Genomic DNA, 26748 nt, shown 5'->3' with positions numbered 1-26748 from the left:
ATGTCAACAAGAAATTGACAAAAAGGACATGATGGAGAGCAGAGCTTCAACTGAACCGCTGCCGTGGCTGAGCACTTCCAGCTAAGTTGGCACCTAAGGGACAATGGAATTCCTATTTGGTATGAGTTCCATCCGGAACGTATCGTCAGACGCCACATTTATATGTCATGTGTTTCATAATATGTATTGCTTAGCTGCACCTGCCAATACTGTTGATAATTTTACATGCTTGAAATGTGTTAAAAATAGTGACTTGTTGCAGAAAGTCAGATTTAGTAGGGCACATAAAGAACTTGATCTCTATTAGAGAGGTGGAGAGCTGGTTGGACTCAATGTATCCCAATCCCTCTGTGATACTGAACTCAAAGTTTCCCCCTGCAGGCCCCGGCACAGTTACTGAGAGGCCTAGTACCCTGGACCACTCTGATGGCAACTGGGTTACTGTGAGGAGGAAGTTGAGTAAATAGCAAAAGCTTTAGGTTCCAAGTTCTCTCATCCAAATGCAAAATAGTTATTTGGTTCATAGCAGTTTACCTGCTCAGCTTGAAAATAATATGACAATGCGCTTTTAGTTGGAGATTCAGAAGTGCGCAATGTTAAGGTTCGCGGGCATGGAAATCAAAGCCTTAAAGTCAAATGTTTCCCATATGCCCGTATGTTCGTCATCGCGGTGCATGTAAGTTCTCTGGCCAGTAAAAATAGTGTTAAAGAGCTGTTTTATTTCTATGTGTAATAAACTCAGAAGGAAGTGTCGGAATCGAATGGTGTCTGGTCCTTTACCTAGACTGTTTATGGGGGGCATAGTGTACAGTAGACTGGTTTAACAGGTGGTTGGAGACATGGTGCTGATCCAATCACATATTGCTTGTTAACAACTGAGATGACTTCTGGGAAAGGCCTAGGTTTTTTGGTCGTTATGGTTTAATGCTACTGCCAGCAAGGACTGGGTGTAAAGAGCAGGTAGTACATTTCATTGAGCAAATTAGTATGGTAATTTCCACTATAGTAATTAAGTCAAAGCACTCCGAGTATAATATATTGAATAAGTTTAGTTTTAGGTGGAGCTACAGAATCTAAATTGTTTTACCTTGGATGTATATTTGATAGCCAGTTGATCTATATCTGCATTAATTCAGATTTGATAATATAATCAATAAATTTAACACTATTTTCATCAATACATCTCACAGTTTTGGTTTAACTATTGTAAAATGACAGTGGTACATGTAAAACAAAGGTTAATAAGTAATGATAATAGATAGCGTAGTTTAAAGGTGGAACAGTTTCATTATGAACATCTACACCATAAGTTATGACAAGGACAAGTGTATGGGTATGGGATGGAGTGAGCAGGATCATTAACAACTTGATTGAAACTGACGGAATTTAAGAGAGACATAAAACCATTAGCAAAAGTAACCAGCAAAACATCTGCATGAATACTAAAATAACCCATTAGAGCAGCACCACGTCTACAGTTACCTGTTGAAGGACACCAGTCTACTGTGCACTATGTCCACCATAAACAGGTCAAAGTAAAGTACCAGACACTATTAGATTCCAACACTTCCTTCTGGCTTTATTACACACAGAAATAAAGCGGCTCTATAACACCTCAGACTGCTGGTAGCAAATATCATTACTGCAGACTTGCACCTTTAGAGTTGAGACCTCATTATTGGCCAGAGATCTTACACAGGCCTCAAAGTCGGACATGCGCACATGTGGGAAACACTTGAGTTTTACACTTGAACTCTCAAATCCATGAACTTTAACATTCTGAACAGCTGAATCTCCAACAACAAGCACATTATTATTATTATTATTATTATTATTAGCTCCGCAGATGAACTGCTAAGAGCCAAATATCAATTTTGGGTTTAGACAGGAGAACCAGGAACCCGTGGCTTAAGCTTACCTTGACTCAACTTCCTCCTCATAGTAACCCAGTTGCCATGAGAGCAGATGGGGTACCAGGCCTCTCATTAACTTTACTGGGGCTTATTAAGGGCAGATTTTGAGTTGATTGTATGGAAGCATCTGGATACACCGAGTCCAGTTAGCTCTGCATCTCTCTAATAGAAATCAAATTCTTTATGTGTCATTCTAAATTGTGGATCGTGCGCACCAAGTCTTTATTTGCCATGCATTTTGAACATATAAAATTATTAACAATATTACCAGGTGCAACTAAGCAATAGATATTACATGACACACATAGATACTACATGATAAATGCAGCATCTGATGAAACATTTAGGATGGATCTTACATCAAGCAGTGATTCCATCATCCCTTAGACGCTGTCTTAGCTAACAGGATGGAGTGATGGGCACTCTTCTGAAGTGATTCCATTCATATTTATCTAACCACAAACAGTTTCTGCTGAAATTTGATGATTGTTTTGTCTTTGGCTCAATAAGGTGTGCTCAGGGCTCTGTGCTGGGTCTATTATTGTTCTCATTCTATATGTTAACATTGGGTAATATTTGTTGGAATGGTGTCAGTTTTCACTAGTGCGCAGATGTTCTTATTTTCCTTTAAACATGTGTTAGACACCCTCCACCCCCAGCAAACGCACCAGCTCCAGAAACTCAAACTATCTGTACCACGCCTCTATGCATACTACCAAGAAGCTACCCTGACGCAAGCTACCTGCCACCAACTTTACCGAACCATTATAATCTACTCTCTGAGCTGCAACCCCAACTACCCTAAGGTAACCCGCATCTTCTCATCTATAACTAATGACTTGCTTCCTTAGCAGCCTCAGACAGCTCCTTCATTGATACCCTTAGCAAGTGGCCTCCAAAAACAAATTTCACCAACAGCGATATAAGAAGACTTGAGGAACAATTCTGGGGTTTTTCACTGACACAAAAGCTGAAACATTTTTTCCTGATCACACTAGTTCTGTGGTGTATCCAACCTAGTGGACTGCAGTCCACGAACTGGGTGGCTGTGTACAATTTGCCCCTCTACATCTATCAACCTATATAGTGAGAAAAGATTTGAAAGGGATGATTAATTAATTGATTCACTCATTCATTGTCAGTATTCACTATTTGCCAAATGCGTTATGATCTAGAGCCTTGTAGCATAGGATGTGAGGGAGGGCACACCCTGAACAGGCAATTACACACATTCATTCACTCATACTATGGGGACTTCAGAGTCATCAGTTCACCTACAATATGGTTTTTGGCTGTAGAAAGAAATGAGAATATGAGAAGAAAATACAAACTCCACAAAGATCGAGCTGGATTCAAACTAATGTCTAATCACAGAGCCAAGAAGCGATAATGCACCTGTACTACTTGCTGCACCATCGTTCTGACCTATTTCAATGATAGTTCATTACACTAAGAACTCCAGTAGACCAAAAACACCAATAACTTATTAGGGCCAAGGTTAAGAGCAAATGTTCAGAACTTACCTGCCATCATTTCCAAGCTCTTCCATCTATTTCAATAATGCCTGAGCATGTGTGACTTTTTGTCACTCAAGATCTCATTTAAATGATCTACAGTCCCATAGGATCTGTGGAATTCTGCTGCTCAAGTCGTGTTTGACCTGCTGAAGCAATCTTTCTGAGCGTCTTAAAACTCACCTCTTTCGGACCCCCTTGTCCTCTGATCTCTTAAGTGTATATTAAATGTGTAAATGTAGTGTTGCAGGAATTAATCTGTGATTAGAAATTGTCGAATACCAGATAAACCTTTATGCAGCTACTCATGTAATGTATACTTGTTCATATTGTGGAATTTGACAAATAAATTGTGCTTTAGAATCACTAATCATTTGGAGTCTGCATCCAAATTTGTCTTTCTGTTGATGTAATGGAGTTGTGTTTTTCTTTCAGATGTATGTCACTCTAGAGAAAAGCATCTGCTAAATGAATCAATGCAAATATAAATGTAAAATAAAAACAACTTTAAAATGTTGATTATTTGGAGAAAATTTTATACAGCTACTTGCATGATGTGGGGGGCGCAGTGGGTTGGACCAGGTCCTGCTCTCCAGTGGGTCTGGGGTTCGAGTCCCACTTGGGGTGCCTTGCGACGGACTGGCGTCCCGTCCTGGGTGTGTCCCTTACGCCCTATGTTGCCGGGTAGGCTCCGGTTCCCCGTGACCCCGTATGGGACAAGCGGTTCTGAAAATGTGTGTGTGTGTGTGTGTGTGTGTGTGTGTGTGTGTGTGTGTGTGTGTGTGTGTGTGTGTGTGTACTTGCGTGATGTACATTGATTCATATGGTGGAAAGAAACTAACTAAATGCACTTCAGAATCACATGTCGGCATCTAAGTGTCTTTCTGCTAATGTAAGGAACACATTGTATTTTCTATGTGATGTACGTCGCTTTGGAGAAAAGAATCTGCTAAATGAATACATGTACATGTAACTGTAAATAATCAACAGTCTCTCAGAATTTGTCTGTTTGTAGACAGTGCCACTGGAGTGCCCCAAAGCTTCAACAGAGCTCTGTCTTCTGTCCTACCTCTAACAAGTATGGAGGAGGCCCTGCTGGCGACCTCTATCTTCAGCTGGTCATACATGGAGAGCAGTGACCGGTCCTCCAGGGCAACATACACTGGTATCAAGGTGCTGTTCAGGAGCAGGTTAGCCTCGCTGACCATGAAGTTCTGTCGATACAAGGACTTGGATGTTATCTCATTAACATACAGCTATGACAAAAAATTTGTTAAACCTTTGGAATTATCTGAATTTCTGCATTGAATGGTTCCTAAACATGATCTGATCTTCACTGGGTCATAATAACAAATTGTCTTATTTAAGGAACAGCACTCATTTTACATTTCCATATCGTTACTGAGCAAATGGCTTAAAACAATCAAAGTCACTGATGGAAAAAGTATGTGAACAGGGGTGTCAAACATACAGTCCACAGTCCGGAAGCTTTTTGGGCCATATGATGACTCTTGGCTGTGGATTTCATCCCAATTGTACTGTTCTCCCTGCGTGTTATGCACATCCAGTACGTTAATGCAGTTTAACAGCAAGTCAAACTCAATTCTCACGAGCCAGGATATGAGCATCTTGCTCCTTTATTGTCTCCAAATGACAAGTGAAAATGCGAGTGAAAAGTTATTGCTTCCACGGGCGTAGGAAAAACACACAGAACTCAAGACGCTTCCACTATGCCTATCCCGACAGTAGTGCATCATGAAAATAGCACACGTGCACAAATTGCGTATTAACTTATGGAAATAAAGGTTCCGCTTAACAAAGCAATTAATCACATGAACTAAACAAATCTGCGGGCAGAACACTCCCCGTCTGGCATGACTAATGCCACTAAATTTAAATTGTTTTCTTTCTGTCCCTTTCAATCCCTTTCTTCCCAGTCATTTTCTAGCAGAAGGACGACTTCGGAGATGGGCCGCAGGTAAGTCTTCGAGGTGCCCTGAGATGATGCCCGCACTTTAACCATGCGGACTTTTCCATCGCTGCTTGGAGAGGTTGACGTTACCAGAGCCATTGGCCACTCATTGCTAGGCACTTGACTTTGGTGTAACAGCACAATGTCCCCAGGTTGCGATGCGTTCTGTGCCACTTGCTTCTTGAATGGAGAGTGCTTAGGTATTCGTTTCTCCAACGGCCCCAGAAATCATTCGCAAGCGCTTGCACTTGTCTCCACTGGCCTTTCAGGAGATCTTGTCCAGTGAAGACTCCTGGTGGAGCATGTAGGCCTGGCTTTTGAGTTAGGAGCATGGCAGGGGATAGCAGAATTGGTGAGGAGGGATCCGATGAGATGGGGACCAGTGGCCTTGCGTTGATTATTGCTGAGGTCTCTGCCATCAGAGTACACAGAACCTCATGTGTCAGGTGAGTGTGTTTGTTTTGTAAAAGCATAGAGTCTAATATTCTGCATGTCACCCCAATCATACGCTCCTACACTCCTCCCATGTGGGAGGCGTGTGGGGGATTAAACTTCCATGTGCAGCCGTTGTTGTGGAGATACTTCAGGATGCTGGTCTGCCTCTCATCAAGACACCCCATGCCCAGTTCCGCACTGGCAGTGACGAAGTTAGTCCCCCTGTCTGACCTAAGCTGCTTTGCGGGGCCTCTAACTGCAAAGAATCTCCGCAATGCATTGATACAGCTGGTGGCATCCATAGACTCTATAACTTCGATGTGTATTCCCCTGGTACTCATACATGTGAACAGAATGGCCCACCTTTTGCTTTGCGCTACACCTCCACGAGTGCGTCGAGTGACCACCGACCATGGTCCAAATATGTCCAGCCCCACGTACGTGAAGGGTGGAGATGTGTTGAGCCGCTCCGGAGGGAAGTCAGCCATCTTTTGCACTTCTACCTTCCCTCTGAGCTTTCAACATATTATACAGCGATGAAGGATAAAAGTCACCAGCCTCTTGCCAGCAACAATCCACAGTCCAGCCGCTCTGATGGCCCCTTCTGTGAACTGACGCCCCTGGTGTTTCACTTCCATGTGATGGTGTTTCACAAGCAGCTTGGTAACATGGCTATTCTTTGAGAGGATGACTGGGTTTTTTTACCTCCGATTCAAGAGAAGCATGTCTGAGACGCCCTCCGACCCTCAGGAGGCCATCACTGATGTAGGGGTCAAGGGTCAGGATTGGACTTGAATTAGGGACTTCTGTGTTTTCTTGAAGAGCAGCATATTCGTTCGGATATGTGTCTCTTTGAACAGACTCTAGTATGAGCCTCCTGGCTGCTTCGAGTTCTCCAGGAGTGCGAGGACTGCTACATTGATGCCATCCTTTACACATGTGCTGCGATGTGTCGGTGGAGCCTGACTTGTGGGAATGTGCCTGATGTATCAAGAGGGAAACAGCTCTCAACAAAGAGTTCCATGTGGAAAAACGCTGGAATCTTTCAGAGCCAAGTCGCTTAGCTTCAATGTAGGTAGCGAGAGCCATTACTTGTGGTCTGACGTCCACGTCCATTTCAGGGTCTATCAGTTCAAAGTGCTCGTGCTTTTCTGACTTTGGAGGCTTATAGAGGAAGTCAGGTCCCTTGAACCACATTGTGTTCATGAGCTGTGATGCAGCCACAGATTTGGTGGCTAAGTCGGCTGGATTCTCTTCTGAAGGGACGTAATGCCACTGCTCAGGGGACGTTGTCTGGTGTATGCGATGCACACGATTGTGTACATAGACAAAGAATCGCTTTGAGTCATTACAGATGTATCCGAGGACCACCCTGCTGTCGCAGTAGAATTGTACAGCATCCGGCTTGTGGTCCAGTTCATCTAAGATCAGCTCTGCTATCTCAACCGCCAGGACGGCTCCACAAAGCTCAAGGCGTGGGATTGTGGGCTCCGGCTGCGGTGATAGTTTTGCCTTTCCCAGGACAAATCCAACTTCACAAAGGCCATCTTCAGTGACAGCTCTTAGATAAGCTACTGCCCCTATGGCCAAGTTTGAGGCATCAGAAAAAAGACACAGTTCTGTGTACATAGGTTTTGAGAGTGACTTGGGTATACAGCAGCGAGGCACGTGGAGGCTGCTTAGCTCCTCGAGTGATGATTTCCACACTTCCCATTTGCTCATCTTTTCATCTGGCAGAGGAGCATCCCAATCCTGAACTCCACTGGACAGCTCCCGCAACAACAATCTGCCTCTGATTGTCATTGGTGCTGCCAGACCCAAGGGGTCAAAGATGCTGTTGACGACTGATAGCACCCGACGACGGTGTAAGGTTTGTCAGTGACAGCTACTTTAAAGGTGAGCATATCTGTGCCGATGTCCCAGCATAAGCCTAGGCTCCTTTGGGCAGGCAGAGTCTCATCATCTAGACCCAGGTCTTGGATGCCTGAGGCCAGTTCTTCTGGTTTGAAGGCTTTCATCACAGTGACGCTACGCTGTTTGATGCGATTTTGTGCAGTTTCAGGTTAGACTCTGCAAGTGATGCACAAGTACGCTTTCAGTAGGTCTATAGCTGTAGACTCCGTAGGAAGGGATATGAGCCCATTGTCCACATAGAAGTGTCTTTCAACAAAGTGCCTTGTGTCAGCTCCATACTTTGGTTCTCCTTTCTGAGCAGCTCGCCACAGACCGTAGGTAGCAACCCCTGGGGATGAGCTATTGCCAAAGACATGCACTCGCATGCGATATTCTTCTGTCTCTTTGGATAGGTCATTGTCTTTATGCCACAGGAATTACAGGTAATCTCTGTGGTCGTGCTTCACCAGAAATCCATAAAACATCTGTTGGATATCAGCAGTGACTGCGATGAGATACTTCCTAAACCGTAACAGCACACCCAGGAGAGTATTGTTCAGATCAGGGCCTGTAAGCAGCACTGAGTTGAGGGTGACACCGTGCTGTTGGGTGCTTGAGTCAAACACGACTTGTATCTGCCCTGGCTTCTGGGGATGGTACACCCTGAAAATGGGCAGGTACCAGCATTCTTGTTTCTCATGGATGGGCGGTGCCTTCTCTGCATGTTTGTTCTCGAAGAGCTCTTCCATGAAGTAGGAAAACTGCTGCTTCATCTCCGCGTTTTTGCTCAGAGTGCGTCTTAAAGACCTGAGGCGGGACAGTGCTTGTCTCTGTTGTTCGGGAGTGGGGGACGAGGTGACTTGAACGATAAGGGAGCTACCCAATTGTTCTTTTCATCCTGATGGACTTCTTTCTCCATAATCTTTAGAAAGATCTCATCCTTGAAGGACATGGCACACTTGTTGTCATTATCTGTACGCTGAAAGACCATAAGCCCGAGCTTGTCTTCAGGTTGCATAGGTTTTGACGTGGACGTTGAGAGATCATACCTGCGCTCCCCGCTGTAGCACGGTTTTTCCTTCACCCTGATGCTGTTATGGCAAGGAGTGAGGAGAGACGGGCGTCCGTTCTGTAGAATATGGGTTCTGAAGACACTCAGAGTTGGTTTATGAGCATTGTCAATACACACGTCACCTACAATTACCCAGCCTAAGTCTAGACGCTGAGCAAAGGGTGCATTATGAGGTCCATTGAGTTGCTCTCGCGCCTTGTGCACATGTATCATGTCTCTCCCTAGCAGGATCATCATCTGCGCGTCAGGATCTAGCTTAGGAATGTGGGGAGCAATGTGCCTTAGGTGAGCATGCGCGAGAGCGACCTCTGGAGTTGGAATTTCAGATCTATTGGTCATTATCTCATTACACTCAATGAGTGGTGGAAGGTCCATGCACACACCTCCATTCACTGCTTCAATTTGAAAGCCTACCGCCTTTCTTCCAGTCATCTCTGTGGTGCCTACGCATGTCTTCATCAGGTATGGTGACAGGTTGCTCTCAACCCGGAACAAGTGGAAAAATTCAGAGCGGGCCAGTGAGCGGTTACTCTGATCGTCAACGATGACAGACATTTTGATGGAGTGCTCCGGTTGACCCTGGGGGAAGACACACACCAGGCACACCTTTGAGCAGGACCGTGTGAGGCTGCCCTTTCCACAGACCTTGGTGCATCGTGATGTCACCTCAAGTGGAAGACTGCCTCGTGCCTCTGCGTCTGGTTCTAGAGTGGTCAGTGAAGCAGGAGCTTGGGAGGTGAGAGGGTGCATTGCAGAGCAGTGTCTTTCTCTCTCACACTCACCGCATTTCAACGTCGCTTGACAATCCTTGGCCTGGTGCTTTGGAGAGCGGCACTTAAAACAGCGTTTGTGTTCCTTTAGGATGCTTTTTCGTTCCTACAATGTTTTCATTCTGAATAACCTACATTTTTCCAAAGGATGAGTTTTCTTGTCCACAGGGCAGTATCGGGCTAGGTCATTGTCTCTTCTCTCAGCCTCTATAGCGCTTGTGGAGTCTGCGTCAACTGTGGCAGACACGTCTGTCTTTTGCACAGATATAGCAGTCTTGAATCCGCTGTGCTTTGATTGAGTTCTCTCACCTTTGTTGTAAGACTGACCGCTGCCAGACAAGGTGAAACTTGGGTCATTTCTGGCCTTAGCCTGGTCATTGACAAAGTCAACAAAAAATGAAAAAGGAGGAAAAGTTACTCTGTGCTGTTCCTTGTATAGTGAACCGGTGAGGAGCCATTTGTCCTGCAGGGCTGGAGGCAACTTTTCCACTATGGGCTTTATCCCTCGAGGAGTATCGAGGTAGGCCAGGCCAGGAAGAAAGTCATAATTTTTAGCTGCGAGCAGCTCCATGAGAAGATCATTGAGCTCTCTCAGTTTTGTGTTGTCCTTAGCCGACAGACGGGGGAAGCTATCCAATCTTTTAAATAGGGCATTTTCCACTATTTCTGGTGTAGAATAGCATTCCTGAAGTCTTTCCCAGGACAGATGGAGGGCAGCTCTGGGGTCAGTAACATAAATAGCACGGATCCTTTTCATATGCTCAGATGACTCTTTACCCAGCCATTTCACGAGGAGGTCCAACTCTTCACTATATGTGAGCCCCAAGCCCTGTGTCGCGTTGAGGAATGAGGACTGCCATGCTCTGAAGTTCTCTGGCGTGTCATCGAATTTGGAGAGACCAGTGGTCACTAATTCTCTGCGTGCTAGGAACTTGGCAAAGTCTAACATGGTTGGAGTGTTAGCATGAGAAGGATGCTGACCATGTTCTCTGCATGGGTAATCCGATGGTCTTGAAGTAAGTACGCGTTCAGTTGCGCATGCGTGCTGATTTGTTGAGGGTCTGAAGAGATTGAGTGGAGGCTTCTCCTCTGCAGCTACAGGTGTTCTTTGCTGAGTATCATTGTTCGCAGCGTGCCAGATTTCATCGTGATGCGATGAAGCAGGAGTCTGAGTACTGACCTGTGACCGGCACCGCACATATTCTTTTGTGCACTGCTGAATCACTTGTGGCGGGACAGCACTTCTCACACTTTGCATGTCATCATTTTCCATAGCTGCAGCTGCTTCTAAGACTTCAGCGTTTACTCGCGCAGCTTCTGCTTCCTTTTCAATCTCCAATGCTTCTAATTCTAGATCTAGCCTAGCTCTCTGCTTTTTTATTTCTAGCTGTCTTTTAGCATAAGCCACCATGGTAAGTGCTGCTTCAGCTGAGGCTCTAACCTTGGCTGCAGCCTCCATGACAGATGACTTAGAAGAAGATGAGCGCTTAGAGCTCGCTCTTGATGCTGCATGGACTGAAGAGTTGGGTGAAGATGGACGCTGCATGCTTGCGTTCTTGTATTTCTTCCTTGCACCCACCGCTGGTATAACTTTTCAATGTACTGTTCTCCCTACATGGGAGTGTGGTGGCGCAGTGGGTTGGACCACAGTCCTGCTGTCCGGTGGGTCTGGGGTTCAAGTCCCGCTTGGGGTGCCTTGCGACGGACTGGCGTCCTGTCCTGGGTGTGTTCCCTCCCTCTCTGGCCTTACGCCCCTGTGTTCCCGGGTAGGCTCCGGTTCCCAGTGACCCTGTATGGGACAAGCAGTTCTGAAAATGTGTGTGTGTGTGTTCTCCCTGCGTGTTATGCACATCCAGTATGTTAATGCAGTTTAACAGCAAGTCAAACTCCATTCTCACGAGCCAGGATATGAGTGTCTTGCTCCTTTATTGTCTCCAAATGACAAGTGAAAATGCGAGTGAAAAGTTATTGCTTCCACGGGCGTAGGAAAAACACACAGAACTCAAGACGCTTCCACTATGCCTATCCCGACAGTAGTGCATCATGAAAATAGCACACGTGCACAAATTGCGTATTAACTTATGGAAATAAAGGTTCCGCTTAACAAAGCAATTAATCACATGAACTAAACAAATCTGCGGGCAGAACACCAATAATACTGTGATACTGCACTACGTGAACTAACACTCCTAACACATTAGTGATTAAAATCTGTCTATACAAAGTTGTATAGCGCATGCATCCCTTGATTTATGCACTTTCTTTATTCAAAATGTCTGTAACAGCTCTTGGCTTTCGATCCCCCATTTTCAATTTACAAGAGCTACTCAATGTTTCTATGAAGTGGACAAAAATGTCCTTTAACTGAATGATTGGAGACACAGCAGAGCTTTAAGAAGGAGGTGTTTAGCTGATGGATTTTTGGATATATTGCATGTATATTTATGTGGTACTTCTCTCCAAAGCAACTTACAGTGTTAACCTACTTATCATGATATCCATATCTATACAGCCAGACAATAATTTAATAGTTCAGTCAATTCAGGTGAAATACTTTCCTCAGCAGTATTACAACAGGAGATGGGGTTTGAACCAGTGACTGCTGAGCCCAGACAGCACCTCTTTCCATGATACTATCACATTCATACAATGAGAAGTACAAATGTATACATTGTGCATGATGCATTGCCAGTCAAGTTTAACGATGTTTGTGCAATATCTAATGTGATTCGCTGTTCTTCAGCTTGCATATTAAAAACCATACAGTTCTGGTCACCTGAGCTTCACAACAGAATTATACTGAAGTGCAACATGACTCGATGGAAGAGCTGTTAAAGATAAAGACTAGAAAGTGTGACAAAAGGATTTATGATGACTTGGACCACCAAATAGAAAAAAATTCTGCACCTTTGCTACTCTGAGTGCATATCCTACAAATATCAGTGCAAGGCCATACTGTACCTTTCAGTTCAATTCAATGTATTTTTATAGCGCTCTTCCCACACAGTGACAGATCACTGAACAAAAGGATAAGACAAATAGAAAAATGAAATAGTTGGCTATATACTACACTACTACATTATCCATGCAGTTATTAAAGCTGTAAGTATGCTGTGGCACGGCTGGGGGGGGAACTCACCACACCTGGGGCTAATAACCACTTCTATTTTAATCCCTGTGCCCAAGAGTGAAGGATGGAGATGGGGCCAGACAGTGAAACGGAGACAGATGCACGATGTGCACATTAAGAGTAAGGAGTCTAGATGATCCCACACAGACCCACACACTCAAGAAGCTCTGTAGGGACAGCTGGTAGTGTACTGGGTACAGCTACTACTGCTGGATCCAAAGGTTGCAGGTTCAATCCTCACCTCTGGCTGTAGTACCCTTGAGCAAGGTACCTACCCTAAATTGCTCCAATAAATTACCCTGCTGTTTGAAAAGGTAAATGCTTGTAACAACTCTAACCTTAATCATTTAAGTAGCTTTGGAGAAAAGCATCAGCTAAATATGAGAATAAATCCAGTTATAGGTGGAATGGTGGCACAGCAAGTAGCGCTGTTGTCTCACAGTGCCTCGGTGTTGCGAGAGGACATAGGTTTGATCCCTGCTCAGTCTGTGTGGAGTTTGCCTGTTCTCTCTGTGTCTGTGTGGGCTTCCTCCCACAGTCCAAAGACATGCAGTTCAGGTTCACCCATAGTGTGTGAGTGACAGAGAGAGTGTGTTCCACTGATGTATGGATGAGTGACCCAGTGTTAGTAGTGTATCTAGCAGTGTAAGTCACTGCGGTGAATAAGGTGTGTGGGCTGATAACACTACATAGAGTTTGTTGGAAGTTGCTTTGGAGAAAAGTGTCTCCTAAGTAAATAAATGTAAGGCCCCCTCTTTCTCTGTACCTGTTCCCAGTCTCCTCCATTCCTTCCCTTGTGACCTGTTCCACTGTCTGAGATACACTTAAATAAAAGGAGCATGGTAAGCTCTCTCTGGTGTCATGTGTCACATATGCCTACTGGCCAAGAGGTTTAAATACAAACAAGTAACAAAGAACCTTAGGGTGAAAGCTAAGGATGTACAGGCATCTTGTGCTCTTGATAATTCTTGACTGTACCATGAGGAAAAACACTGAACATGACTGATGCTCATGGAAGGTCACCACAGTAAAAACTGCTACTATGCAAAAAAATATTGCTGCCCATCTCAACTTTGCTAAAGACCATCTTGATCTTCCACTGCACTACAAGAACAACATTCTGTGGACAAAGGAGACAGCCTGGATTGCTTTTAATCATTGAGGAATCTAAAGCATTATATTACGATGCCTGTCTATGATATAAAACTCAGTGATGACTGGTACCACAGTGGTTACAGCTACTGTATTTGAACCCAAAGGTCCAGGTTTGAGTCCACCTCCATCTGTAGGGGCCTTTGTGCAAGGTAGTTACCCTAAATTGATCCTGTAAAATTACCCAACTGTATAAATGGGTTAATAATTGTAGGTAACTTACTGTTGAAAGGTGCTTTAGAAAAAAGCATCAGCTAAATGAGTAAAACTAAAAGGTGAATCATGCAATATGAAAAGTTATCTGAAGCAATGGCAAGAGCAGTGATTCAAATGATTCCATATTTTAGAACAATTAAGTCAAAGTCCTGAACTCAGTCCTATTGAAATGTAGCTTGATCTGAAGCAGGCCATTCAAGCAAGACATCCCAAATTATGGTTGAACTGAAATAGTGTTGTATAAAGCAATGGGCCAAAATAGCTCCTAACTGCTGCACAGGTCTGGTGTGCAGCTACAGAAAGTGCTTAGTTGGAGTTATTACCAATAAAGGAGGTTCTATTACTTGCATAATATTAGTGCACATACTTTTTCCATCAGCAAGATTGACTGTTTAAACCGTTTGTTCAGTAAAGGCCTCTGAGACATTTCATTCAGTGTTTTTGACTGATTTATCACATGAACATGTCCAGTATTTCTCACCTTCTTGCCATCTCCATCTTTCTTTATTATCTATGCAATCAGTAAGAGCTTAGTAAAACAGATATCCTCAAACTTTAGAAAATATAATGGTGACTAAAATAATAAGGACAACATGTACAAAATAGAATGAAATGAAAAGGACAAGTGATTCCTGGCAATTTTGTTCTGGTTCAGTTTTCATTTTCTAATTGAATCCTTCTACAGTTGGTGATGCAACCAACCAACGTCTACAACCGCTTGTCCCAACGAGCCACAGCCTACCCGGCAAAGCAGGGTGCAAGGCCGAGGGTGGAGGGGACACACCCATAGCAGGACACCACTCCATTGCAAGGCACCCCAAGCAGGGCTTGAACCCCAGAGTCACCATATAACGGGCACAGTGTGGGGCACAGTGGGTTTGGCCAGTGCCCATTGTGTGGTGACTCTGGGGTTTTTATTAAGGTGCTTTTTATTATGGTGCTTTTATTATTTTAGGTGTAAGGCATACCTGGATGACATCTTGGGGTACAGCAGTCAGGTTGATGGGCAGCAAAATGAGGATAGCAGCTGCATTCTGCCTCAATACCTCTTGGTAACTATGCACAGTAAAGTCCAGCATCCTCATGACAACACAGCGTCGGGTCAGCACTGGATCGTCAACAGACCGAGCCTCAGCCACTACAATTGCGCCACGGCAGCCTGCCAAGATAATCAGTGTCCCCTCAACTTTGTTCATATCAATTCTGACCAATTATGTGTCATATAAGCACATACATTATAGCACTTTTAATTGGGTCTCTAAATTCTTATGTAACTCAGAACAACTTCATTACAACCATTGTAAACTTAAAATACCAAGTAAGAGGGTTTTAATCTGAAAATGATTACATTAATGGAGCTCCAATGATCCTTCAAGATCCTAGTAAGGTATGTCTGGAGACTTCATGGGATTTAAAACGACACTGCTGTGCTCCCTGTCATGTCATCATGTAATCGGGCATTCGGAAACACCTATTGTAGGTACTCACCATACTTCTCCTGATGCAAGTTATACTGCTGCATCCGGCAGGCGCTGAATTCATAGGATGCAGAAGGCAACGTAGCTGTTTGCAACATGAGTGGCGGGAGTAGTAACAGTATGATCACCCCCTCCCAGTCCAAGGCCTTTCTTTCTGCCATCTTGCACATCACATGGAGCAATGTGTGTTCTAGTGTGCTAGTGGATTGGTAGAAGCATGCAGACAATGGTGGAGCAGCACCAGTGGATTTCAATCTCCACTAAAAAAGGGGTCTCTGACATATTTCTGCTGAAAGGTCTTCTTCAACTGCAACCTCTGGACTAATTCTGAAACACATTGCTACATCATAAGCTCAGGCAGTTACCAGTTCTTAAAAACAACCACAAATAAGCTAAAGTCTCCTACAAAGACACAAGAGTTATAACACGAAATCATTTTTAACCCAGTTTTCCCACAGAGAGCGTTCTGGATTCCCTCAAAAGTCACAAATTATCCTGGACAACAGAAATGTCGGGTCCCAAATTTACCTGTACTTCTTTGCGTTGCCGTCTGACAACCGTAATGTAGGCATGTGCTTCAAGTGATGGCGGAGGAATGTATATTCTTTCTTTAGCCAGGAATAATCCAGACAGCAGAGGAGAGACAGCAATAGCCCTGTGGTAAGCCCCTTTCCACCATCTGTCTCGAGGGGATGATGCAGGGCTAATCACCCTGTCCTCCACCTTTCTACTCGTGCTGTGCTGTTAAACTCTGACGCTACATGTCTCATGATCCCTTTGGCTCATTACTTCAGAAGAGCATTAAATAGTGCTGTAAAACAACAGGCTGGTAGCACAGTCTGTATACCTGAAGAATGGAGGCTTTCCGTTTTATAAACTTAAATGTGGTTACTAAAATACTGATAATGTGCTGAACAAGACAAGTCTGAATGTGCAGTTATGTGCAAGTTAGGGTTAGTCACTGTTGCGATCAGTTAAGAATCAGTATGGTAGTGTAGCAATTCTGGTGTCCGAGTCTGAGACATGAGCTGACTCTGCACAATATGATTATTTTTTAATCTGATACTCCATCCATCTATCCATCCATCCATTTTCTATCTGCTTGTCCTAGTAGGGTTATGGTGGCAGCAGGGATAGCAGAGAGGCCCAGCTGCCCCTGTCCCCAGCAACTTCCTCCAGCTCAGCCTGGGGGATCCCCAGCCATTCCCAGGCCAACTGTGAGATATAATCCCTCCAGCAGGTCCTGGGCCAACCTCGGGGCCTCGTCTCAGTTGGCCGTGCATGGTATACCTCCAAAGGGCGGTGCCCAGGGGGCCCACACCACCTCAACTGGCTCCTACAATGTGGAGGAGTAGCGGTTCGACTCTGAGTTCCTCCCAGATGGCCAAACTCCTCACCCTGTCACGGAGAATGAGTCCCACCACCCTGTGGAGAAAACTCATTTCAGCCACTTGTATCTGATATCTTCTTCTTTCGGTCATTACCCGAAGTTCATGACCATAGGTGAGGGTAGGGACGTAGATTGACCGGTAAATGGAGAGCTTTGCCTTATGGCTCAGATCCTCCCTCACCACTACAGTCCGGTACAGCAACCATATTACTGCTGCCGCTGCTCCCAGTCTGCTGCCGATCTCATGCTCCCTTCTCCCCTCACTCATGAACAAGACCCCAAGATACTTGAACTCCTCCACCTGGGGCAAATTCTCTCCCCTTACCTGGAGGGGGTTGCCATCCTTTTCAGTGAGAGAACCATGGACTGATCCTCATCCCAACCGCTTCACATTCGGCTGCAAACCGTTCCAGTGTGTGTTGAAGGCAACCATGTAACAGTGCCAAAAGGACAACATCATCTGCAAAAAGCGGAGACGTCACCTTCCGACTCCCACACAGAATGCCCTCCTGGCCTCGACTGCACCTTGATATCCTGTCCATGAAAACCAAAAACAGAAGTAGAGACAAGGCACAACCTTGGAAGAGTCCAACACTCACATTGAACGGGCTTGACTTAATGCTGAGTATGCAGACACAGCTTTCGCTCCAAATAGCCCGCATTAGTGGTCCCGGTACCCCATACTCTCTAAGCACCTCCCACAGAATTTCCCGGGGAACACGGTCATAGGCCTTCTCCAAGTCCACAAAGCACATGTAGACTGGATTAGTGAACTCCCATGCCCCTTCAATGATCTGTGAGAGGGTAAAAAGCTGGTCCACTGTTCCACAGCCAGGGCGGAATCCGCATTGTTCCTCTTCAATCCGAGGTTCAACCATCGGCTGGAGACTCCTTTCCAGCATCCTGGCATAGACTTTCCCAGGGAGGCTGAGAAGGGTGGTACCCCGATAGTTGGCACACACTCTCCGGTCCCCGTTCTTAAAGATAGGGACCACCACCCCAAGTTTGCCAATCCAAAGGCACTGTCCCCGAGATCCATGCAACATTGCAGAGGCGTGTCAGCCATGACACCCCTACAACATCCAGGGCCTTAAGCAGTGCCGGGCAAATCTCATCCACCCTCCGGTGTTTTGCCACTGTGGAGCTTTCCAACTACCTCAGTGACTTCCACCAAGGAAATGGACTCTGATACCCTGGAAGCCTCTGGCTCTGACTCCTGTAAGGGAGACATATCACTCGGGTTTAAGAATTCCTCAAAGTGCTCCTTCCACCTCCTGACAATATCCTCATTAGAGGTCAGAGTTTCTCGACTCTTGCCGCACACAGCCTGAGTGAAGCTCCTCCGACCACTTCTGAGCTGCCGGATGGTTCTCCAGAACCATCTGAAGAAGCCGACCGATAGCCATTTCCCATGGCCTCTCCAAACTCTTCCCATGCCCCAGATTTCCCTTTTGCAACCGCAGCCGCTGCTGCCTTTTTTACCTGCCGGTACCTGTCTGCTGAGCCAGGAGTCCCCAGAGCCAACCAGGCCCCAAAGGACTCCTTCTTCAGCTCGACGGCTTCCCTCACCACCGGTGTCCATCAGCGGGTTCTTGGGTTGCCGCCCTGGCTGGTACCAACAAGCTTTTGGCCACAGCTGAGCCTGGCTGCTTCCACAATGGAGGTTTTGAACAGGGTCCATTCAGACTCCATGTCCCCTACCTCCTCCGGGACATGGGAGAAGCTCTCCCGGAGCTGTGAGTTAAAATCATTCCAGACAAGGTCCTCCGACAGTCTTTCCCAGCACACCCTTGTTAAACGTCTGGGCCTACTGGGTCTGTCCATCAGTGTAACAAAAAGGGTTGAGACCATCACATGGAGTGCTCAAGAGGAGGGGCTTTACTCAAGGGCAGGTGCATCAGCGGACAAAGGTATGGGGGAAAAGGAGGCACAGGAAACTGATGTCTGCAGAGGGTGCTCGGGATGAGGGTTCGTGGTCGGGGATGCATGCAGGCTCGTGCTCTCTGACATCTCCGGCGTCAGTTTCTCATGCGCTCTCTCTCCCTCCCTGGTCCAACCGAGGGAAGAAATAGAGGTCTTGATTAGACTCAGGTGCTGTTGTTCCATCCCTGGCTCTGCCCCCCCTTCAGCCCACCCCAGCATGTTACACTCAGTTTTCCCCGCCATTTGATATCTAATGTGATCTGTGTAATTGTCTGATGTGATCTGTGTAATTGTCCTGCAGTATCTAATCTGATACTGCAGGACAATTACACAACAACGCTTTAAGAAATACACTTTAAGAAATCAGCAGAATGGATGATAAAATGGATAAAAACTTTTAACTTCATTTTTATTTTAGCCTAATTAACGTTATTCTAACCCTTTGGCACCATTTGATACAAGTTAATACAAACGTCAGACATCTCCTGTAGGACAAAGTTACCAGTAAGGGTGTCCCCTTTTCCCATTATTATCTAAACATATGATAAGCTATTAGAGGCAGTAACGCCATATTAAGTATCATGGTAAAATGTTGTGGTAAAAGTATTTACCCCCCTTTGCAGTTATGTCTTTTTTAACAGCTTTTGGAAATTATATTTGGTCAGATAGTCAGTTTTATTAGTATATGAATGGAGCATTAAGAGACAAAATGCCAATGTGCAACTTGCAGCAAACAAAAGTGCACTTCACCAATAGGCAGAGGGATGTAGACACATTATTCTCAGAGTACAGTCAGTTTGTCTGAGGTTACCTTTTAAACCAGCTTACATAACATGACTAGTTCCATTTAGAATTGGTAGAGTACAAAATGAGCTATAAAATAACATTAGTAGTAACATATAGAATTGATGTGAATGATGGAGCTAAGGGAAGAGGTGTGTATAGAAAAAAGAAGGGGGCCCAATACCAACCATGTGACAACATCTACCAAATAGCAGTACATGTGTAGCAAGCGAAAAGCAAAAGCATGAAGGTTCTTTGTTCTGGTTCCAATGCGGTGGAACGACCTCCCCCTCTCACTCAGAAATGCTGAATCTCTCTCTGCAATTCTCTGTACGAATCTCTACATTTATGAAGGGTCTTAAAACCCACCTCCTCATGATCTCATAGTATGTGCAATGTGTAAATGTTTCTGTTCAATAACTTTGAGATCTTCATTGTTAAATAATGGATAAACTTTCATAATGTAGTGTAAATGTTTGTTTAGAAAAAGATGTGATAAGGAATTGTCAATTATTTGGATAAACCTTTATGCAGCTACTTGTGTGATGTACGTATGCTAGAAATAAACAAATTAACTGTGCTTAAGAATCGCATGTCTGCATCTAAGTCTCTCTTTCTTTTGACGCAACGCATTTATTGTATTTTCTGTGAAATGTACAAAACCAAGAAAACAATCATTAGAATCAGAATCAGAATCAGAATCAGAACAAGCTTTATTGCCAAGTATGTTCTCACATACAAGGAATTTGTCTTGGTGACAGGAACTACCACAGCACAAAGAGAATGACAGTGACAAGACAGGTAAGAAGACAGAGTATGTGAGCAAGGGATAAAAAATATTTAAAAATATAAAGTACCCAATATACAAAAATAGTCACTAGATACAAATGCAAGGGAGTGTGAGTAAGAGATATGTGATAAATAGTTATAAATATAAATATAAATAGCATTATGTATTGCACGGTTTACTCTCTAGGGGTGAGATTTAGGTGTTCATGAGGTAGATGGCCTGAGGAAAGAAACTTTTCTTGTGCCTGGCTGTCCTGGTGCTCAGTGCTCTGTAGCGCCAGCCAGATGGCAATGGTTCGAAGAGGAAGTGGCCTGGATGTGAGGGGTCTAGAATGATTTTGCTAGCCCTTTTACTGACTCTGGACGAGTGCAGTTCTTGGAGAGCTGGGGGGGATGTGCCGATGATTCTTCCACCAGTCCGAACTATCTGCTGTAACCTTCTGATGTCTGACTTCGTAGCTGAGCCGAACCAGATAGTTATAGAGGTGCAGAGGACAGACTGGATGACTGCGGAGTAGAATTGCATCAGCAGCTCCTATGGCAGGTTGAACTTCCTCAGCTGGCGAAGGAAGTACAACCTCTGCTGGGCCTTCTTCACAATGGAGTCTATGTGGGACTCCCACTTCAGGTCCTGTGAGATGGTGGTGCCCAGGAACCTGAATGACTCCACTGTTGCCACAGTGTTGTTCATGATGGTGAGTGGGGATAATGCTGAGGTGTTTCTCCTGAAGTCTACGATCATCTCCACTGTTTTGAGCGTGTTCAGCTCCAGGTTGTTATGACTGCACCAGACAGCCAGCTCTTGGACCTCCTGTCTGTAAGCAGACTCGTCGCCATCCCGGATGAGGCCGATGAGTGTGGTGTCGTCTGCAAACTTCAGGAGTTTGACAGAGGGGTCTTTTGCGGTGCAGTCGTTGGTGTACAGGGAGAAGAGCAGTGGGGAGAGCACACATCCCTGGGGGGCCCCAGTACTGATTGTGCGAGTTTCGGATGAGCATTTTCCCAGCCTCACTATCTGCTGCCTGTCTGTCAGAAAGTTGGTGATCCACTGACAGATGGAGGTGGGCACAGAGAGTTGGGTTAATTTGGACAGGAGGAGGTATGGGATGATGGTGTTGAAGGCTGAGCTGAAGTCCACGAACAGGATTCTCGCATAAGTCCCTGGTTTGTCCAGATGTTGTAGAATGTAGTGCAGTCCCATGTTGACTGCATCATCCACAGACCTGTTTGCTCGGTAAGCAAACTGCAGGGGGTCCAGCAAGGGTCCAGTGATGTCTTTCAGGTAGTCCAACACCAGTTTTTCAAGTGACTTCATGACCACAGACGTTAGGGCAACAGGTCTGTAGTCATCAAGTCCTGTGATTTTGGGTTTCTTAGGAATGGGGATGATGGTGGAGCGTTTGAAGCAGGAAGGAACTTCACACATCTCCAGTGATCTGTTGAAGATCTTTGTGAAGATAGGGGCCAGCTGGTCAGCACAGCTTTTTAGGCAGGCCGGTGAGACACCGTCTGGGCCTAGTGCTTTCCTTGTCTTCTGTTTGACGAAGACCCGACGCACCTCCTCTTCGCAGATCAAAGGTGCAGGAGGGGGGAAGGTGGGGGTTACTTGAGTTGTTAATTGATTGGTGGAGAGAGGGTCTGAATAGGTGTGGGGTGTGAGACAGGGTTTATCAAACCTGCAATAAAACTCATTCAAATCGTCGGCTAGTTGTTGAGTTGAGAGTAAGTAAGAGCAAATGACTTAAGGACAAAATGCAAGAACGATAAAGAGCAGTACACACCTGATGGGGTTCATACTGGCAGAAGATCAATGCTTTATGAAAGGGAACTTGTACTGTGCATCAGCTGTATTTCAGGCACAGGTGACTAACTGAAAAATTAACATGTTTCAATAACAAGCAGTTTGATTCTGAGAAGTATTGTTAATATAAACTAAATATGGTGCTAATGATTATACATTACACACATTGTCTGCACTGCTCATCCCATACGGGGTCGCAGGGAGCTGGTGCCTAACCTGGCAACACAGGGCGTGAGGGGACACATACAGGACACCAGTCCATTGCAAGGCACCCCAAGCAGGACTTGAACCCAAGACCCATAGGAGAGCAGGACCCAGTGTAACCCACTGCACCGCCACACCCCCCCCCCCCCCCCCCCGTTATACATTAGGCAAGGCAAAAGTAAACACACACACACTTTCTGAACTGCTTGTCCCATACAGGGAACTAGAGCCTAACCTGGCAACTGAGGGAACAAGGCAGGGGGGGGAGGGGACACACCCAGGACAGGACACCAGTCTGTCGCAAGGCACCCCAAGCAGGACTCAAACCCCAGACCCAGCGGAGAGCACGACCCAGTCCAACCCACTGCACCACCGCACCCCCTTCCAAAAGTAAACACACACACACACACACACACACACACACACACACACACACACACACACACACACACTTTCTGAACCACTTGTCCCATACGGGGTCACGGGGAACCGGAGCCTACCCGGCAACACAGGGAACAAGGCAGGAGGGGGAGGGGACACACCCAGGACAGGACGCCAGTCTGTCGCAAAGCACCTGAAGCAGGACTCAAACCCCAAACCCATTGGAGAGCACAACCCAGTCCAACCCGCACCACCGCACCCCCTTCCAAAAGTAAACAGTGAGCCTGAAATGACAGGCATGTCTACATGTGACAATAAACTGTACAGATGTGGAGAAAATTCTTTTCCTTTCTATCCAGACAGTAAATGTGGATTTCTAAATTAATCTCAGCCACAACAACATAAATGCCTTTCTCAGGGACCTTGAAACCTTGCAGATCCGTATATGCATATAGTGTATACAGATACACACATGCTGTCTGAAAACACTTGCCCCGAGCAACAGAGGGCGCAAGGCTGGAGGGGGGAAGGGACACACCCAGGATGGGATGCCAGTCTGTCAGAAGGGACCCTAAGCAGGCCTCGAACCCCAGACCCGCCAGAGAGCAGGACCTGGCCAAGCACGCCAAGTGTACACAGGTACATGTATCGTAAAACTTGCCTTGGGGCAGCTGGTAGCCTAGTGGTTGGTGTTACTGCCTTTAGACTCAAAGGTTGTAAGTTTAATTCACACATCTGGCTGTAGTACCTGTAAACAGTATAGAAGTGTTCTTCTCTTGTGTTTGTACTCTGTTGCTCTCTTGGTGAGGGTGGTGAGCCTTTAGGGTCTGAGGTTCACATTTCCTTAATCTCTCGGGTCAGGCATCTGTCTGGATCTCCCAAGTCAGTCTTCCCAAGTGTTCGGAAAGACGGGGTAAAATAGGGAAGATTATTACCCACAGGTCAGGTAAAACCACTCCTCACCATCTCCCTCTCCCCAAGCTAGGGTTTAAGTCCCACTTGGGGTGCCTTGCAACAGACTGGTGTCCCGTCCTGGGTGTGTCCCCTCCACACTCCAGCCTTACCTCCTGTGTTGCCGGGTTAGGCTCCGGCTCGCCACGACCCCGCTTGGACAAGTGGTTTCAGACAATATATATATATATATATACATTGAGAGAAAATGTTACTGATAATGGATTCTCCTGGTTCTGTTTGCTCACAAACACAAATTGCTTGTTTGTCTTTGCAAATTCTCACTAAAGTAAGAATATACACAGGTAACCTTAATCAGTTGGAAATTAGTAAAATATTGGCGCACTGCTCCGAATCTGTAAATGTAAACTGCTGCTGCTATAAACTTATTTGTTTAGAATGAACTTATCCTTACACTGTAGCCGAGGTGTACGCGTACGTGTACATGTACGAGTACATTGTAGCCAGTCAACTTCCTGGTAGCCGTGGGCATAGTTTCCACGGCAACCGTAGTACACAGTGGCTGAACGGCTCGGCTCACCGACTGGAAGGTCTTTCGAGATCCTTCGTCTACTGACACGTTTTTCACTGGAAGAACCGACAAAGTAGCGCTTCATTCCGCTCATTTCCAGTATTTAAGTTCGCGGAAACGATGTCAGTTCCTCAAAGAGCGGGAGCTGCGAAAACGAAACAGGTAAACGCTGTATTACTACTGTGAACTGTTACAGATTGAGGACAAAGAGTTATTATTATTTATTATTGCACTGGAGCTGGAAAAGAAAGGGTTTCCGCTGTGTACAAGTGCAAACCGCAAGTCGCGTTATTTCGTTTTTCAGTTCAGTCAAAATTCCTCACCGCCATGACATGATGATGTGGAAGTTTAGTGGCGGCGTGAACAACTTGTTGTGTACAAATGAAATGATAATCGGAGCCGTTTCCGTTTTTCAGGCGATTTCTCAGTCCCACTCAAGTAAGGAAGCTGCTGCTGCGAAACTTCTCAAAGCCGCCGTTAAGAAACAGGTACCTGGAAACACGCACACAGGCACACACACACACATACACACACACGTTGTTTCGTCGAGTGAAACCTGTCTTTACACAAACAACCCTCAATTCCTGCTGAAATGGGGGGAATTAACGTTGCCCAGTTGCAGTTATTTGTTTGGTGAAAGAATTAAGAAATAAATGGTTAGTTCTGCTTTGAACGTATAGTATCACGTCACCTGAAAGTGATGGGAACATAAAAGAACAGTGATATCGGTACCACCTGGCTGCCCAAATGAGCTACTGTAGTGTGAACTGAATCCATCACTGAAAAACAATGAAACACACCTGGGTGTGGGACTGAACCCTGAAAACTTTACTCCCTCTTCCCACTTCTGTATTGTGGCCACGTAAAGCTATACTGTACACACCTTAATACGTAAACACCAACAACTCCAACTGGCAATCATTTCTACTTTGTCTCTCAATTTTTATTCATACAACCATTATCAGTAAGATGAGCCTGGGATCCCCATGGATCACCGTGACCCTGATCAGGACAAGCGGTTATTGAGAATGGATGGATAGATAATTATTGTGATTCATACATGCATTTCTGATATTCACATATTTCTTCTGAATAACATATATTCATATCCTTTCACTAAGGATGAAGATGATGGGACAGAAGTGGGTGATGGAGCAGATGAATGGATGCAAAGAAAGACACTGATCAAACCACCTGATCAGGTAGATCTCACTGAAGCGGTAGGTATCAGGTGATTTTTTAAAGGAATTGGTCAGCTTCATTCAGATTCAGCTATGCATAAAGAAAATGCAAACACTCAGGATGTCCGTGGAGTGCAAATATATCTCAGAAACATAAATACCCATACCCATACCCATGTACCCATTCAGGAGCTGAAAGAGGAATTCACAAGGATTCTGACCACCAACAACCCTCATGCTCCACAGAATATTGTGCGATACAGCTTTAAAGTAAGTCCCACACACACAATGTCCATAACCACTTGTCCCAAGCAGGGTCGCAGCAGATCGGAGCCCAACCCAGCAACGCAGTGTGTAGGACTGAAGGGGGAGGAGACACACACTGGATGGGACACCAGTCTACTGCAAGCCACCCCAAACAGTGCTTGAACCCCAGACCCACTACCCCATAAGCCCCAGCCAAACCTGCTGTGCCACTGCACCTCTCCTTGTTGAATCATTTTTCACAAAAAGTGATACACATTTTCATAATTTTTAATTTTATATATCTAAAATTTATCACAAAATTACACTGATGGTAAGAAGCATCTGTAACCTTTTTTACAGTGGTTTTGGGCAACAGGCCCCCAGGTTTTTAAAAGCTAAAAAAAATCACATTGTAATAGGATGTTACTCCATTCTTAATTGAGTTTGAGTCATTTTTTGTTTTTACATTTATCTGAGATTCAAATTATGATTATTTTATCAATTGCCTATGAATACACTGACTGCTGTTTATAAGATGTTTTTTATCAGTTTTGAAACTGCACTCATTTTTGTTTGTGTACGTATGTATTTGTGGACATTAACAGTGTGACATCTTTTCAAGGAACGTTCGTACAAAAGGATTGGCGGGATTGACCAGCTGGCCATCCATTTCATGCTGGCAGGCAACCTGTTGCACGAGGATTCTGACGAGGCACGCCAGCAGAGGGCAAGACAGGGTCTCCCAGATGGTAGGCTTTCCTTTAGGTGACAGCTGTCTGTACACTGAGAAAAAGTAAATGTCATGGTTTAACTCTGCATGCAGTGTATGAGTATTTCTTAGACCTTTTCAAACCAAGGTAGTGTTCTGTGCCTAAGCCTCAGTCAAACTCAGGAGTGTTTTAAATTAACCAGTGAAGACATCTTTTTCAGTTTTTGTTTCAAGTAGCTTTAAAGACACCCTGAAAACCTTCCCTGAGAGCTTGAGAATCACCGTAAATTTTCATGCAACATACATATATTTC

At 45.2% G+C, this 26748-nt stretch overlaps 2 protein-coding genes across 2 annotated transcripts in view; one reads left to right on the top strand and one right to left on the bottom strand.

The window, feature by feature from the left end:
• LOC114910564 (nicalin-1-like) overlaps positions 1-15706 on the bottom strand; it is a 33351-nt gene extending 17645 nt beyond the window's left edge. Inside the window, exons 1-3 of the mRNA XM_029252225.1 lie at positions 15556-15706; positions 15036-15226; positions 4497-4641 (exon numbers count right to left, since the gene is read on the bottom strand). Of these exons, the coding sequence (XP_029108058.1) occupies positions 4497-4641; positions 15036-15226; positions 15556-15706 (487 nt within the window). The remainder of the gene's footprint in view (positions 1-4496; positions 4642-15035; positions 15227-15555) is intronic.
• An 8595-nt stretch (positions 15707-24301) lies between these two features.
• The window catches only part of LOC108933516 (dynein intermediate chain 1, axonemal-like), a 40064-nt gene continuing 37617 nt past the window's right edge, over positions 24302-26748 (top strand). Inside the window, exons 1-5 of the mRNA XM_029252224.1 lie at positions 24302-24461; positions 24716-24787; positions 25421-25519; positions 25670-25750; positions 26349-26475. Of these exons, the coding sequence (XP_029108057.1) occupies positions 24420-24461; positions 24716-24787; positions 25421-25519; positions 25670-25750; positions 26349-26475 (421 nt within the window). The 5' untranslated portion in view covers positions 24302-24419. The remainder of the gene's footprint in view (positions 24462-24715; positions 24788-25420; positions 25520-25669; positions 25751-26348; positions 26476-26748) is intronic.

This window comes from Scleropages formosus, chromosome 5 (genome assembly GCF_900964775.1).
Source record: "Scleropages formosus chromosome 5, fSclFor1.1, whole genome shotgun sequence".
NCBI classification, from domain to species: domain Eukaryota; kingdom Metazoa; phylum Chordata; class Actinopteri; order Osteoglossiformes; family Osteoglossidae; genus Scleropages; species Scleropages formosus.
Note: the sequence above shows the minus strand (reverse complement) of the source record. Positions and strands in the feature narration are given on the sequence as shown.